Genomic DNA, 16769 nt, shown 5'->3' on the forward strand with positions numbered 1-16769 from the left:
ATGAATAAAAATACTACTTAAAAATAAATTTAATTATACCTCGAAAACTGTTGCATGGTCCTTAAAAACATTTTAAATAATATTAGATCTCATATCATTCAAAATAATATTAAGTAAGTGTATAGTTTTTTAATTAAAGCTACATTATTTAAAAATAATATTATTTTCTATTTAGGGTGATTGGTGGAATTTGATTTTAAATTTTAATTGGGAAATATTTTATTTTCAACTTGGCTAGGTTTCACCATTTAATATTTTCGGACTTCTTAGATACGTATTATGATAAAATTAGTTGTTAACAATTGAGTGTTGAGTATAGTGATAGCAACGTTACCATAATATCATTATTAACTTTCTTAACTAAAAATCAATAATAATTTTGAAATGTTAGTCTTTTTAAAGCAGGAGCTACATAACACATTACGAGCGTCCAAGGCGAATAGCTTATTATTCTTATCTCGAAAAGCAAAATGCAGAAATTATTTTCTTCAACAGTGCAGAAGATTTTTTGCCAGACTTTAAGGACATAAAACTTTTCCAGGTCGACGGGTCGGTCCTCAGTCGCCGAGAGCGCGTCAGCCCGGTGACTGCAACGCCAGCAAGGATACCTCTGATTCTCTACCCAAATTCATTATGTTTTTTCATAATTATTATTACAAAGCTTAACGCTAGCTTGAGTTTAATATTTTTATACAAATAAAAGCTACTTTACAACAAGAAGTTCGGTGTACGCATGGCATACACTTTTTTCACAAAGTGTAACTATGCAGTGCATTTTTTATGTACATACTTCGTTTTTATTGATTTATATTTTATACATAGAGAAAATTCCCATTCAATTGTTAGCCAAACCCTACTAACAACAAAAGTTTCATTTATAAAAGTCAAAGTCAAATTTATCAAGAATTACCGTCCAGAGCTTGATGATGTCAATGATTATTACACCTCTTAAAAATAATTAAAAACCATTTAAAACTGAGTTAAGTTTTAAAAACAATGCTGTTAGCATCAATAATAATTCTTAAAGAATTTCCTTATAATATTTTATGATAATATTAATAATTAAATATAAAGATACATAAGTACATACTAATTTTATATAATAGAAACTAGTGGCATATTGGCGTATTAAATATAAGCTTGATTTTATTTAAAAGCTTACAACAGTATCTTTATACTCGTAGCTCCTACATTCTTAGTTCATGTAGAGGTATTGTTTTGCCCTCGTTCACTCGCCTAACCTTTGGTATTTTTTAATAAATTGTATGTCACTCATCTTCGAGCCTGCGTCTTTTAGCAACCCTTGCAGTCCAGTGCTTATGACTCTGGCCTTGTCCGGGTTCGATTCCAGATGAGGTCACGTTTTATTTATCGATTTTTTTAAAAACACTTTGTGTTTGTGATTGTTTCATTTCTATTACTACTCCGTTTCACTACACTTCTGTTATTTTACCTCATGACCTGTTATTCCTGATGCTAAAAAATGAATATTATATGAAAGCCAATAAACAACAAAATACATTTAGTAGTATTCACATAATTTCAAGTAGATAAAATGCAGAATATTATGTATTATATTATATTGTTTGACAATGGTTAATATAAATATACAATGACATTAATTATTAATCAATCAATATCATGGTATGTATATGGAAATAAATACATATATTAAAAAAAACTTTTTAATTGGGTGCTGTAGACATAAAAACGACAGGTTTCGTAAAATGTTGGCAAGTCATTTAAAATGGATTAGTGCTTTATTAATATAATATTTCTGAAAAAAATATAAAATGTTAAACTAATTATATTTTAGAACTCTTTTGGATGCTGTCTTTTTTGGAGCCCTCAATTTCATACATATAACGTTTTACTTAAATAATTTTCGTTAAAAAATTTTTATATGACTTTAACCTACGGTTCTTGAATCCAATTACCTGTTTAGGTACCTAATATATAAATTAAATCGTTTTTTAGAGACATAAGAGATTAACGAGTTTCATTTACTTATTGACAGCCCTTGATTTACACGGGCATGGAATGAGAAGAAAATTTATAACTGCCGTCCAGGGATGTTCGCTCTACTTTGTGTAACTCGTGTATCGGTACAGCTCACCGCCACTAGCTGCCTGTTATTTTTGTTTTATCTTTTGACTGTTTGAATAATTCAACTTGGTGCATGTTGTACTACCCTAAAGCGTCTAGATATTTTAAACTTTCGTGTTTATTTTAAATAAACTCTTGTTCTCATTATTCTTCCTTTTTTGGATGGTCACACAAGTGATATAATCTGATCCATTAGTTTAAACATCGCACCATATTATGAGAGTAAAATGTCAGAGTGCATACAATATTATAACCATACTAACATACACATTTGAGCTTTATACTTAGTATTTTTTCCACATGAGCTTATACTATGACTACTATGTATGAATATATTAATATATCAGTGACAAGAAGTATATTTATTTTTATTAATATTCTTTGTTATAGAGAAAGAAAGACTTAATTATCTACTAATTTTTGGTCATATTTTGACCAAGTTATTTTTCTTTATTTAAAATTACATTGTTAAATATTGTTGTCATGCTTGAAATCATATTAATGACTAGCCCTAACTGACACTCCTTACTACATACTATCGCATATTTGCGACATTTCTAACTATTTCGATATAATGATAGAAATAACTCTATTAATAATTTGTGTAAATTATCTAATTTTACCCTTTTCAATGCATATAATACGTTGTTATCATAAACATCCTACTTTATTGACGGTCTATTGATATTTGAAAAAAGAAAGCATTTCTAGTGGCATACTGGAAGATATCGTATTCGTTGTATATTCTAAAATGCATTAAATTTTGTTTTCTATTTTCATTTTTTACAATGTCACTAATCTAATAATAATTTACCACATAGTTAATTAAATATTATTGTGTGGTAGTACAAACAATAAATAAAAATTATTAGTATTATTATTTATTTATGTCCCGAATTCTTTTTATTGCAGATCTATAACAATTAATTAGACGTTATAGTATGTCTTATGGATATAAAAAAAATGTTTTTCACAAGCCATTTTAGATATAAACACATACTGAAAAAACATGCAATAAACGTTTAAGAAAGGTTCTGTTTTATTTACTGATACTGATTATTATTTAGTAACACTTTTACTAAAACAACATATTATCTTTTTCATTAAGAAATATCTGTATCAATAGCGTGACAATTTTCAATATAACAAGAAATTACTTTTGAATAAGAGAACTTTTATTTAGTTTCATCATTTACGTAGGTACCTATTTTTTGTAAAATATTATATAAAAGTTCGTCCCAAAACAACTATTCCTGACGTAGTTTTGGGACTCTAAACATAGCTTTAGTAACCCATTAAATAATTAATTTTCTTGCAAATATCCATTAATGTTTAATAATATTTAGTTTAACAATGTCAATATATTTGTCAACCGAAATAATGTTATATATTACAGACTTTTCGTATATTACTCGAATTTTATTTTATTACTCTTCAGACAAGCAGTGTTCATGGGCAATGTCGTTCACAAGCAACAATCATAATATTAAAATCATGTTATATAACAGATAGAGTAAATTCATTTACCATATTTAAAATATCTCGTGAAGAGAATTTGAGTATATTCTACCTATTTCAGCAAATTCAGGATGCGGTCTATATATACGTCCTTGTGTTACTAGAAAGAACAATGCTCATACCTTTCACAACATTGACACGTTTAGTTATAGAACGTTTATTAAAATTTATTCTACCTTCCTCTTAGATAAAGTGAAAAGTACCATTTTTATTTCATCACTTGTCAGAAAAAAACCCTTGTGAAAATCGTGCATAACACACTGAAAAGCTTAGTAGGTAAAGTGCATTATTATTTTTATAAAAAGCAATAATTCTTTAAAATTAAGGACTATTTAACGATTTGATTATGTGCTGGTATTGTATAAAAAATTATCAACGAATATGATTTATATAATTAAAATAAAAATATTAATTTGGATTTCATAAGAAATCATAATGTTATGTGTCATTCATAAAAAGACAATAATAGTATTAATTGTGGTAACGACATAACTACTAATTTTACTGTTAAGGATACTGGATAGTGCATAGTACGCAAAATGTGGCCAAAGAGATGTGGTTAACAAAAATTAACAACAAAATATACTTTACTAACTAATAATACATCCGTAATATTTTGATAGAATTTTTTTGTTTTATAATTTAAATTCAAATTAAGAGTGATAAATTTAAAATTCAAATTTATTTATTTACTTATATTGAAATTTACAAATTAATAAATCAATAAAGTAGCAAAATTTAGTCGTGGTATTTGCGAATTCATTTCGGCGTATAGTAAACGAATTACTCATATCATAATGTTGTTACTTTTTTATCTAGGTACCTGATTTTTTTTAGTTTGGCGTAAAATATGAATGGTGATATTTTTTTAGTATAATTAAATTGTAAAAATCCCCCTCGTTAATAAATGTCATTAATAATATTATTCTGATACAATTTTCCACTGCTTTTTTAAATAGTGTTTTTAAATATTTTATTGGTTTTCTATGCTAATAATTGGTTATTACTTTTTTCCTAACAAAACTTGAAGTAGTATACTATTTATCAGAAGAATATCTATTTATGTAAATATTTTTATGCGGATACCTTTAAAGACACCCGGCAGGTTTATTTCGATATATTTCAAAGAACCCTTTTGTCTATGGCTTAGTGAAACTAGCCAGAACGTTTTTTTATCTGGATTTACCAAGTCTATTGTCGGTCCAGAAAAGCTTTGTATGTCGAAACTCCATTGCTTTGGTGGCGTAAGTTTTCAAAACTATATTTTAACATGTATATGTTTTACCGCTCAACGTGATATGAAAATTGTGTGCAGAAATGTTACTATTACTATTTTATTACAATTTTTCACGTCATCGCTACGAGCACGCTAGCCGAGCGCTTTCTAAGGTTGTCGTCTGATTATCGATGTTAAGCAACATTGGGTGCGGATACTACTTAGATGAGTGACAGCTTGGTAACATTTATTATAATTTTTCACCGTCTGCAGTAAGACTGCAGTAATTGTATAAAAATTCTGTTGGCGTGGGTTCGAATTCAACTTCCGACAAATATTTAATTTTTTTTTAAATCTTATTACCTAGTACTATGTATTTCTTAAATTATTAATTTATATTTTTAACCTTAGTAAGACAAATATAAGATAAAAGGGAGAGGGTTGTACATACAGAGGCACCTAGCGGAAAAAAGAGGCTTGCAATTTGAGACATTTTTTGATAATTTACAATATATTTCAACTGTAATAATTAATAAATATGTATCTAAAAACATTAAAAAAAAATTTTTTAAGTGAAAGATGAACTTACAATTATTGTAAAAAAAAATGTGAATTTGTTACATATTTAATTCCCCAGTTACGTTATTTTGACTATGACTTGGATTTTGGGTTTAACTAATTTTTAAAAAGTAACAAACACTATCTACATTAGTGGTCGGTAACCTTTTGAGAGACTGGGTAAAAAAAACAATCTTGAACAAAATATTTAGTTAGTGGATAAATGCTGAGTACCTCCGCTACATGGAAAACCATTGAAATGTGGATATATTATGTCGTCAATCGCTTCAGACATATACAAGTTCCAACGTACTTCCGTGTAGCAGAAATACTCAGCATCAGACTACTGATGCTTTTTCTATTTTATAATACAATGTGTGTAGAGTATACGCTTCATAACTATGCACTCCGGATCTAGGATGAAAATGATGTAATATATTTTTATTTTGTTCTGAAAACTCATCTAATCGCTTTAAATAACATATTCTGGTATATCTAGGTACATACCCGCATCATATATAAATATTTTGTTACTATCACATTTGTGCACTTATTTACCTTTTGCGGCATATTGTTAGTTACTTATCTATTTTATTTTTCCAACTCAATAAGTAAAGAAAACTAAGGTGTATAAATATTAATTATATCAATTTAAATACTAGTTCATAATAATTATTACTTCATTTCTATAATGTTAATCATTTTTATAACATTATACTTCTATTATTTCAACAAGTCAAATTAAATGATTGTTCACCCTAAACTTGAATGTATTCAGGAAGGCAGGAATAGTAAAAATAATTAATAATATTTCTTATACATTTCCAATTTTCTCAGAATGTATGTCCGGGTAAAAAAATATACACCTGATTCTTGATTCCAGTAGATCAAAACCAAGAAGCATAATATGCCCCGCGTTGGTTGCCAATTAATCAGCTATGAAGGAAAAAGATGGAGCTTTAGGTAATCCCTCTCACTTGGTAGGCAGGCTGGTGATATTGTCTGCTATTAGATAAATTCATAGAGATAAAGAGGTCATCGGATAGTCGAAGAGAACGACGAGATTTGTTCAAGGGAGATTACAGTGTTGTTAAATATTGATTATGGCGTTGTAAAATTCTCAAATAGTTGCAGTCTATACAACCACCGCGAAATGAAGTCCGAAGAGCTCTTCCTGTCTCACAAATATTTTCTATCGCCGAGGTCGAAAATTTGACGCCATGTGGGCATTCCATCGTTATTTTTTTCTCACAAGATAATTTTCGACTCACATCCTATGTGCAAGAAACATATCTCTAATAGAGGGAGATTTAGTATCAACCCACAAAAAATAGCGGGTAGCAAGAGATGCCTGATATTTTTTTTGATAGGCCGGAACTTATAAAATTCTAATAAAGTGTTGGAACATTTTATAAAAAATATTTAAAATCAGAATACAAATAATACAATGATGGCTGGAATTTAGCTTGGATCTCTCAATTACTGGTAAAATTATGCTGATGCCTGATAATAAGAAAGAAATATTTTATTTATTGCTGATGCGTTATAATTAATTTATTAATATCTTACCGAATTGCTACATGCTGAATATCTACAATTATTATTAATTATACCTTACAATGAATCTAGGCTTTTAAATATAAAAAATATGATAATATTAAAGTATGTAAAATAAGTAATTTACATACATTAAGGCAGTGGTTTCCAAACTTTCTGTTACTAGGCCTCCCTTTAAAAAAAAAATCGAATCTTGGCGCCCCACAACCCCCTTTATTTTATTAAATAATACAGACACCTTTTTAAATAGCCAAAAATATATTAGGTACCTACTTAATAATACATCAATGAAAAAAAAATAATTATAAAAATAAGATTTTACTACTTTTATTATATTCATTTTTAAATTAAATTGTTTTTCATGCGATGGATATGATTGTTTATCAGCACAAAGTGCTCTTTTTCTACTAAACGGAGTCAATATTTGGATTTCATTGCTGCTAATGCAGAAAATCCAGTTTCACATAAATATGATGTTACGAATGGTAGCAGTACTTTACTTACAACTTGCATTGCTTTTCTTGACAAAGTATTATTATTACTCTTCACTTCGATTCAATCAAAATTGAGCTAGGGTTTATTTTCAATGAATTATCGCATGATAATTCTATATTTTTTTTTCCTTTTCAATAGTAGTCAATCCAAATTCATCATCGTTCATTGACAAATGGATTCTATCATGGGCCCCACATCCTAAAGCGAGCCCCCAGTTCAGGATTTTAGGCGGGCCCACCTACCTATCGCTGAGATTAAAAGCCTTAAGTATCTATAGCAATCATCATATAGGTATCACATCAAATTACAACGCACAATCACATATTCAAAATATTTAATAGTCTTGAAACAAAGTAGTGCCGCAGACGACATTTTTAAACTATTAGAGTAAATTTGTGATATCTGTTATACTCGGGCCCCCAGGGTCTTTATTAAACTATGTATTTGCGAACTGCACACCTGTGGCTACATTTGTGTTAAACTTTTCGCGCCTTCCTGTTTGGAAATCGCTGCATTAAGGGCTGGACATGATTCTATGCAACTTTTGTTGCCAGAGTGACAATACAATTAATTAATTTAATTGCTAGAAAATTGCTGTCTCGTAGGCAACCCTGCTCATATCTGTTTGAGTCAGCTCGATAATATTTCCGGTCTCTATAGGGTTCTGGAGGAGATTATCTTAAGTGATGATACTTTTGGAAGTTTTAGTATGTTATATTAACTCATTTTAAAGAAAATATTGTGTTTTATTTTTGAGGCGTCACGATTACCTCGATGAAATTATGTTAAAATTAATTTATCATACAATTGCACGCGTTCTATTATTCATTCTCGATACTTTCTACATTATAGGTATAAATATGTCACGTGTGAAGCGGAAATAGTGATTTTTACCAAAGATGAGGACGTATTTCTTTACCATAAAAACTATATGTAGGTACAGTCGTTGACCTAGTAAACTATTTTTTCTAGGGCGATAACTCACGCGTTTCTATCGAGAATAACATCCAAAGAGGTTGAAAAGCATTTGGATTCAAACGCAGCAGAATACTTGCGGTGTATCGGAAGAAATCTGCTGGGGACACATTTATTTATCGTGTATGACTGAGTAGATAAGTAAAAGAGTCTGTAGAGAATTTATGACTGCATCTAGGAACGCGGGCGGATAAAGAATAAGCCGTATATTACGCGGAACGATTATGTTTAACCATGTTGTGCGGAAAACAACGAGATTTACTGAACTTCGGCGAAGTCATCAGACCGTGGGAGCTACTTTATGTGACATACATCTAGGAATATCATACATATGGCTGCAAATATTATTTACAGCATTTAACTATACGTTATTATATAATAGTAGCATCACTTTTTACAGGTATAATTTCAATAATATTAAAATAATCAACATCATGATGTTGTAATACTGCGTAAGCATAAGGTAATACATAACGATTAAGGGGGAGAAGTATGCCAACAGAGAACCTAGCGGAAAAATACGAAGCTTGCAATTTGAGATTTTTTTTTTGATAATTTACAATTTCAACTGTATTATTTAATAAATATGTGACGTGAAAAAGATTTTTTTTTTTAATTCAAAGATAAACTAACAATTGTAAAAAATGTGAATTCGTTGCAGGGTCACATCTTATTATTGCTTAATATTTTATGGTCATATTTATTATTAAAATTTAGTTTATTAAGTTTTCAATTTATCGTCGTGTAGGTTTTTGACTAATAAATCGTTTTAATATTTATTATATTTATTTTAAAAAATATCGATTTTTATAAAAATATAAATGTGTATAACTTGAAATCTTTTTTATTTATATCAAATTTTACTTTAGGTATGGCCCTTATACTGAAGCTCGATTTGAAACAATACAAACAGCATAGTACACGTTAATAGACATTTATTTTGTATGATTGATTACCGCTTCACTTCACTCAAAAGTACATTTATAGACGTCGGCTGATGATGATGCGTAAAGTTTAAATATACAAAATACTGATAATCAATTGTTTTAGTAATTGAAACTAATCGGAAAAACGAATTTTAAGTGATGTATTATTCATATTTTTTATTTAACAAGATTATTTTTCTGAAGTCTATCTGTAATGCATGAGAGGAAACATAATAGTATGTTAATATGTAGGAGATGGCGAGAAGACATATTAAAAGGGCTAAGATGAAAAAAACAAACACGCAAATTCTAAATTTAAAAAATCAACTAACGCAAATAAGTGAATCTTATATTATAATCGGGTCGTGAAAGAAAAAAAATCGATATGATAGTTTGACAGGTGCTTACAGTGCAGTACTAGCATATCAAAAATATTTAACGACATTACAGTTAATAAAATTTGTGATAGATTGACAGAAAGATATACATATGAATGGTGTCGGATAGGAAACGCGATTTTAAAATTAATATGTCTATAAAAATGTAAATTTCTATAAGAATATGCTCGATTTAAATTAAAAAGGTTTTGGACTGTGAATGAAGTGAATGTGTTAAAAAATCAAAAAAAACACAAAAGTGTTGACAGTGCCACCTGGTATTTTTTTCTAGTTTTAGAATGGTATAATCAAGATTTGATCATTTATATAAAATACGATGTTTACTTTAATAAATAGACTCTAAGTCACAAAAGGGTATTAGGTAATCGGTAAATAAAACTTTTCAGATTTTTTTTATTGTTGTGAAGATTCTTTGTTTATTTTGAATAGGTACGTATATATTATTGTATATTTGTATTATATCTTTAGCATAATATCTTGAATTTGGAATAGCATACCCACACAAAAGAAAAACATTATTCGAAAATAATTTGAAAAAAATATGCTCCTCGTTTTATATCCTTATTCAATGGTTCCGTGATCTCTTAAAATAGATAAAACGTCGTTTGCTCAATCGTTCCCATTAACTTTTCTTACACAAAGCTGAATTTCCTATTGTTTCGTTCAATACGAAATATTTTCCACAATATAAATGAAAATAAATTGAACCGCATAAAACAATGGGTGATTTTTGGAGATGGTTAGAAACAGGCAAAATAAAAAGGTCGAATTTGAGTATAGCGATAAATTTTCATACAAAGGATAATGTGGTACAGGCAAAGTTCCATCCTTTCATGGTCATTTGTATGTAAAATATTATTTGGCTAAAAATCATTGATTTTACATAGTAATGAAAATGAAGAATATCCCCTTTTATATAATAGAAAAAATAATATAAAACTAATATAAGTAGCTTTAAAGTTTAGTAGGAATCTTTATTTACATATTTTTTTCCGAATTATACGCGGCCTAAATGGAAACTCTACCATTATTGGTGGCATTGGCTTGTGTGTCTCTGATAATAATTTTCTTAGGAATTGAGGGTATCCGTTGTTTGCTCTCCCAAGGTACAGAACTAACCTGCTATTGGTAATGCCAATTAGGAGGGTAATGACTCTGTTCAATAAAACCACTTCGGATATTGACATATTCTACCTGCGTGAGATGAGTATATGAGTGGGCATTGTTTTATAAATTCTTAAAATAGGGTCTGCTTAGCTCAGTCGGTGTACTCCCTTGTATCTAATTTATATTTTTTTTGTATTTACACTTTTCTACTGTTTACTGCTGATCTATTTTTTTATATATTATAATACTATTTTATTAATATTTCTTTTTTTCTAAATGTCATGTTGTGAACGATTTTAATTAATAATTTGTAATGTTCACTATAAGTATGTAAAAATAAATAAAATTTTAATCTGAAATTTGAATTTAAAATATATTATAATGATTTCAAAATTTCAGACGGTATATAAAGTCACTCATAGGTTATATCTTAATTTATACAAATCATAATATGAAAATAAATTATAAATAAAATAATATTACTGTAATGAATCGAAAATAATATGATGTCTCAGTCTTAGATTAAAATAAACAGATGTAGTATTTATACACAGAAAAATTCAATGAAATAACAATTTAAACTAGTTCCAATGGTTAAAACATCGGAGCACTAATAAAATTGATCATAATGAACAATGAGCTATACCAGTGGTCGGCAAACTCATTAGTCAACAGAGCCAAATATCAACAGTACAACGATTGAGATTTCTTTTGAGAGCCGAATTTCTTAAACTTAAATTATATATGTGGGTACACTGTTTATTAACTTAATAAACTTTAGTTAAAGTTTTAAGTCTTAATGAAACTATAGGTACACTGAATAAAACTTGATATTATACGTAATAATGATCTTATTTATTGATAAAAATTACATTGTAAGTATGGTATCCATAAAATTAAACTGACAAACACTCAATGTGAATAATGCCCTTACATCTCCTTGGAAAGTTTGGGTAAGTCAGGTTTGTATTTTGATGTTTTAATTTCAAGCACGATTCCAGGTTCTTATCAATAAGACGACTTCTCAAATTCCTTTCTTAGAAATCTCTTTACTTACCACAAAACTTGCAATATTTGCATTGTTGGAGGATTGTATTCAGTAATTAAATACAGAACTTGATTTTTCTTGTCTCTTCTAAAGTTCCTCAACTGCTTTCTTCCTTGCATCACCGACAGGATATTCAGTGCTAAATGACGTGACAGGGCGTGTTTAGTTGTAAAGTGTTTCTCCAAATTTGTCTTCTTGTTATGCGCCAATTTTTCCCGACAAATATACAGGTCGGTAGGCCATTTAAATTTTGAATAAACACGAAAGGTCCATTCAACTTTAAATTCACGGTTCTTGTCTTTATCCGATTTTCTTTGCTTCTTCTTTGTAACCATGTCACATAGGGCAGAGGGAATTTGTAGCAGAGCCGCACTCAAGAGGACAAAGAGCCGCATGTGGCTCGCGAGCCGCGGTTTGCCGACCACTGAGCTATACTAATATGCCAGTTAGTGAAATATTGGCATACCAAAATTGCCTCGTTTTCAATCGATCTATGCTTTGGGCTTGATCTCGGTACATAAATAAGTAATAAATTTGCAACATTAACACATCTATTACATAATATAGGGTAAAAAAATAAACTCGCTGGCCGAAAAAAAATGCTAGTTGAAACTGAAAAAAGTCTAACTGGGATTAAAAAAAATGTCACAGATAATTTTATGAACATTTTTGCTACGAGAGGAAAATTGACAAAAATAATTTTATTATTTTACAAATAAAATATAAACAAAATATGTATGATTTAAACAAATAATAAGTACAAGGTACGAATGGCCGTCACATTATATTAGGATATGATAAAATATTCTATCTTTTTAATGAGAAATATTAAGCTATTTTTGGTGTCAAAAACGCTAATTTGTTTACTACAATAATATGCGTGTTGAGTATTTTACAATTGACATAAATTCTTAATAGTGATACTAGATCTGGCAATAAAAACTCTAAAACGATGCCTATTAGTTATCGAACTACAAATTTACTTGTTTTTATTTTAATTTTTATAAATAAGGATTATTAAAATTTAATTCAGTTGTATATATTTCTAGTTATAGTAAATAGTTAAAACTAGCACGATAAAATATGAGCAAAAATTGATTGTCAGTTTGAAAGATACTTTGTATTTCTGATTGAATGGTTTCCTTTGACTAAATAGGATCAGAAGCAATTTTGTTGAAGAATAACATCAAAAAGATTTTTTCGACATCTTTGATCACAATATTTTTTCACCCGACATAATATTGCTTACTCACATAATATTGTTACTTTGTGGTTTTTTTTATGGTAAACCATTACAACCTGAAAATATTCATATTATGTATGACTGATTAAGTTTACATAGTTATAAGGCAATAAATATTATGTACTTTAAAGATTTTAAACTTATTTTAGTCATCAAAATAATAATTATAAGTAGTATGGTTGAACTATTAACTATTTTCTGTTTTTTTTAACCTCAAATATTTATGCTTGATTGGTTCATAATAACACATTTTCATAAAATCAATGTAGTTTTATTATACCCTGACAAAACTTTCAACGCTTTCCAAAAAGATATCAAAAATATATTAGGATTCAAGCCATGGACGACGTTGCGCAGTGGAAACTGCTCAAATAAAAAAGTTATTGATGAGGAGCGGTCATAAAATTCCGGTAAATAAATGAGTTCAATTTTTTACGATCATTTTCATAGAAGGAAGTATAATACAACCGTAAATTTAGTTCCTATGATTTCATACATTTTACCAATGTTTTCCTAAAACAATATAATATTTTTTTCTTTCGTTTTGTTTATTTGAAATTTGTACCGTACAAAAAAATCTGCTTTTAAATTCTTACAATTTTCTATTTGATATTAGATGTATCTTTGTAATTCGACAATACATAATTGAAATTACCAAGTCTACATATTAAAAATAATTATATTCATATCAACCCACAATGGGTGCGTATAATAAAAGGTTAAGTAGGTGTAATATTATAATGACTGGGATCAAATATTATTTTAAAAGTTGTATTATTCATATTCATTACTGTTAATTGTTTATTTAAATATTTATTAATCGAAATTAAATATGAATGCCGTATTCTAATAATATTATTAAAATTTTGTTAAAACTGGTGCAGTGAGAAAAGATATTACCGTAATTAAAAAAATATACATTGGTTTTAACTCTAAATTAATTAATATTACGTTGATTTCATTTATAACATATTCATAGAAAGGGGTAATTTTTAACAAGTATTTTATCAAAAATTCATACATACTTTGTTGATACTAATGCAATAAAACTAATAGACAAAATAGCTTTATCTATGACTATAACCAATTTGCTATAGTTTAACCACTATGTTTTCTTTTTAGCCATGTTACCTTGGTTAATGAAACAACCGTTTCTAAAGCAATGGATCGCGGATTTAAGGGGGAGAGGCATGCCAGCAGAGAACCTAGCGGAAAAATACGAAGCTTGCAATTTGAGATTTTTTTTGATAATTTACAATTTCAACTCTATTAATTAATTAATATCTATCTGAAAACATTAAATAGATTTTTAATTTTTTTTTAATTTAAAGATAAATTTATAATTGTAAAAAAAAGAATAAAATGTGAATTCGTTGCAGGGTCACATCTTATTATTACATTAAAGTGTATTTATTTTAGGTATGGTCCAAATATTGAAGCTTGATTTGATATAAATAAAAAGGATTTCAAGTTATACACGTTTGTATTTTTATAAAAATCGATGTTTTTTAAAATAAATATAAGAAATATTAAAACGATGAATTAGTGAAAAATCTAAACGACAAAAAATTGAAAACTTAATAAACTAAATTTTTATAATAAATATGACCATAAAATATAATGTAATAATAAGATGTGACCCTGCAACGAATTCAAATTTTATTACATTTTTTTTACAATTTCAAGTTTATCTTTATAATCTTTAAATTAAAAAAAAAAATCTTTTTAATGTTTTCAGATACATATTAATTAATTAATACAGTTGAAATTGTAAATTATCAAAAAAAAAATCTCAAATTGCAAGCTTCGTATTTTTCCGCTAGGTTCTCTGCTGGCGTGCCTCTCCCCCTTGAAATATTTTATGTATAATTATTAAATACATTGATTTTGTTATTTTTAAATTTACATTTAAGAGTTCGGAAAAATATGACTAACAGGCTGATATTCTTTGTAAAAACGTTTATTAATATACCTCATAATATCTAGAAGAGAGCCATGGTATTTATAGCATTTAATAATACATATTTTATTGTGACACCTATCAATACAATGAACAATTTCTATTTGCTTAGAAATTTTTACTTTCTGATTTTTTAGGCCTATTATAATGTAAGTTTTTTTAAAACTTGCTTCTATTTGTCTTTTATAAATTTTAATAAAGAAGAAAAAGTAAAAAATATAAGTAGGTACTTACACAATAGAGAAAAAAAACATTTTACAAATTATTTGAGGTATCAATATGATATTATGTCAGTGCCTAATATATTTTATTTATTGTGACTCAAAGACAAATGTTTTTTACCACATACCAGTATAATTTATCATAATTTATACTAACCAACAAAATTAAATAACATTTAGGCCTAGGACGATTTGGTGCCATCATCTCGATGTCGGAATAACCTAACGATTCCCATTATATGCGTTTAGATTTTTTTTGTGTAGTTGTCATATAATCGCCTTTATATTTTCTCGTCTTTTTTATTTCAAGTCGACGCACACGTACATTGAATTCAATAATCATCCAGTTGTCCTGACATCAAGATATCGTCGTGAAATCATCCCATTCTCAAACTTTCTTACCCCATAATCCACTAATAGCCATAAATTAAATCATTGCAAGGTTAAAAAAATATTACCACATTTAATATAATTATTATGAAGGTACTGAATGGATTCTCTGACACAATAGGATACATATCGAAATACTTAAACAAGACGCAACTCCATTCATAAGTTTCAACCACAGATCAAAATTACAAACAGGCATCTAGCGGCCATCGCCAGTAAAATAATATGAATACTGCACTGAATAATTTACCTGGGTCAAAGCTCAGCACCGTGGCAACCGCAATCCATCGCACCCAGCCGATCCGGCTCGGGCGGCGGTCGGAAAATTGCTCCCCCTGTTTACCGTACCCCTTCATCCCGGCCATATTATTTTACCCCGTCGCCTCTGCGTCCACCACTATTTTGTCATGAATCCCGTTGGTCAGTGCATTTTTGATTACTTTCATACACTGCCGCATGTGTTTTTATATATGATTTAACATGATTTTAGGCAGTCATTTTTATTTCTGAATATTCACTAGTAAATCACATTTCAATAGGTTTAATTATTAATCAAACCATGCACATTAATTCAACTATACTGATAATTTCATTGATTGTTTATTATCACATGACTGTCTTGAAATCAATATTTTTTATTATTATTATCAGTTGTCAACTGGATGTACTAAAATATAACAGTGAGTTAATTACTTAGGAAATATTTAAATATCAACGATATTTTATGAAAACAATATTTTTTATATATTATTTGTCCTTGCATTTTATTTGCTAAATTACTTTTAACTATAAAATAGTGTTTTTTATAAAAGTTTTCACAGTTAATAATAATAAATACACGAAACAGCCTTTTTGTCATACGATGTTATTTATTATGAATGCACTACAGTTTTTTTTATTATACTCAAATGTCGTTTTGTGACTAGCATTTTTAATTATAATTAAAATAGTACAATTCCACTTGTTTCATTACCCACCTGAAAAAAAAGATAAAATACTGTTATTTATGTTTTTAATTTTTTCACAACATTATACAAAAATACGTACATAC

General features: G+C 28.3%; 1 protein-coding gene across 1 annotated transcript in view; it reads right to left on the minus strand.

Annotated features, from left to right (window-relative positions):
* Positions 1 to 16230, minus strand: part of LOC147072110 (zwei Ig domain protein zig-8-like) — a 57951-nt gene extending 41721 nt beyond the window's left edge. The window contains 1 exon segment of the mRNA XM_085946426.1: positions 15969 to 16230. Coding sequence (XP_085802552.1) covers positions 15969 to 16083 — 115 coding nt within the window. The 5' untranslated portion in view covers positions 16084 to 16230.
* Between the last annotated feature and the right edge of the window lie 539 nt (positions 16231 to 16769).

Source organism: Rhyacophila brunnea, unplaced genomic scaffold, assembly GCF_057557595.1.
Source record: "Rhyacophila brunnea isolate RB1 unplaced genomic scaffold, BYU_Rbru_1.0 scaffold_2, whole genome shotgun sequence".
Lineage (NCBI taxonomy): Eukaryota > Metazoa > Arthropoda > Insecta > Trichoptera > Rhyacophilidae > Rhyacophila > Rhyacophila brunnea.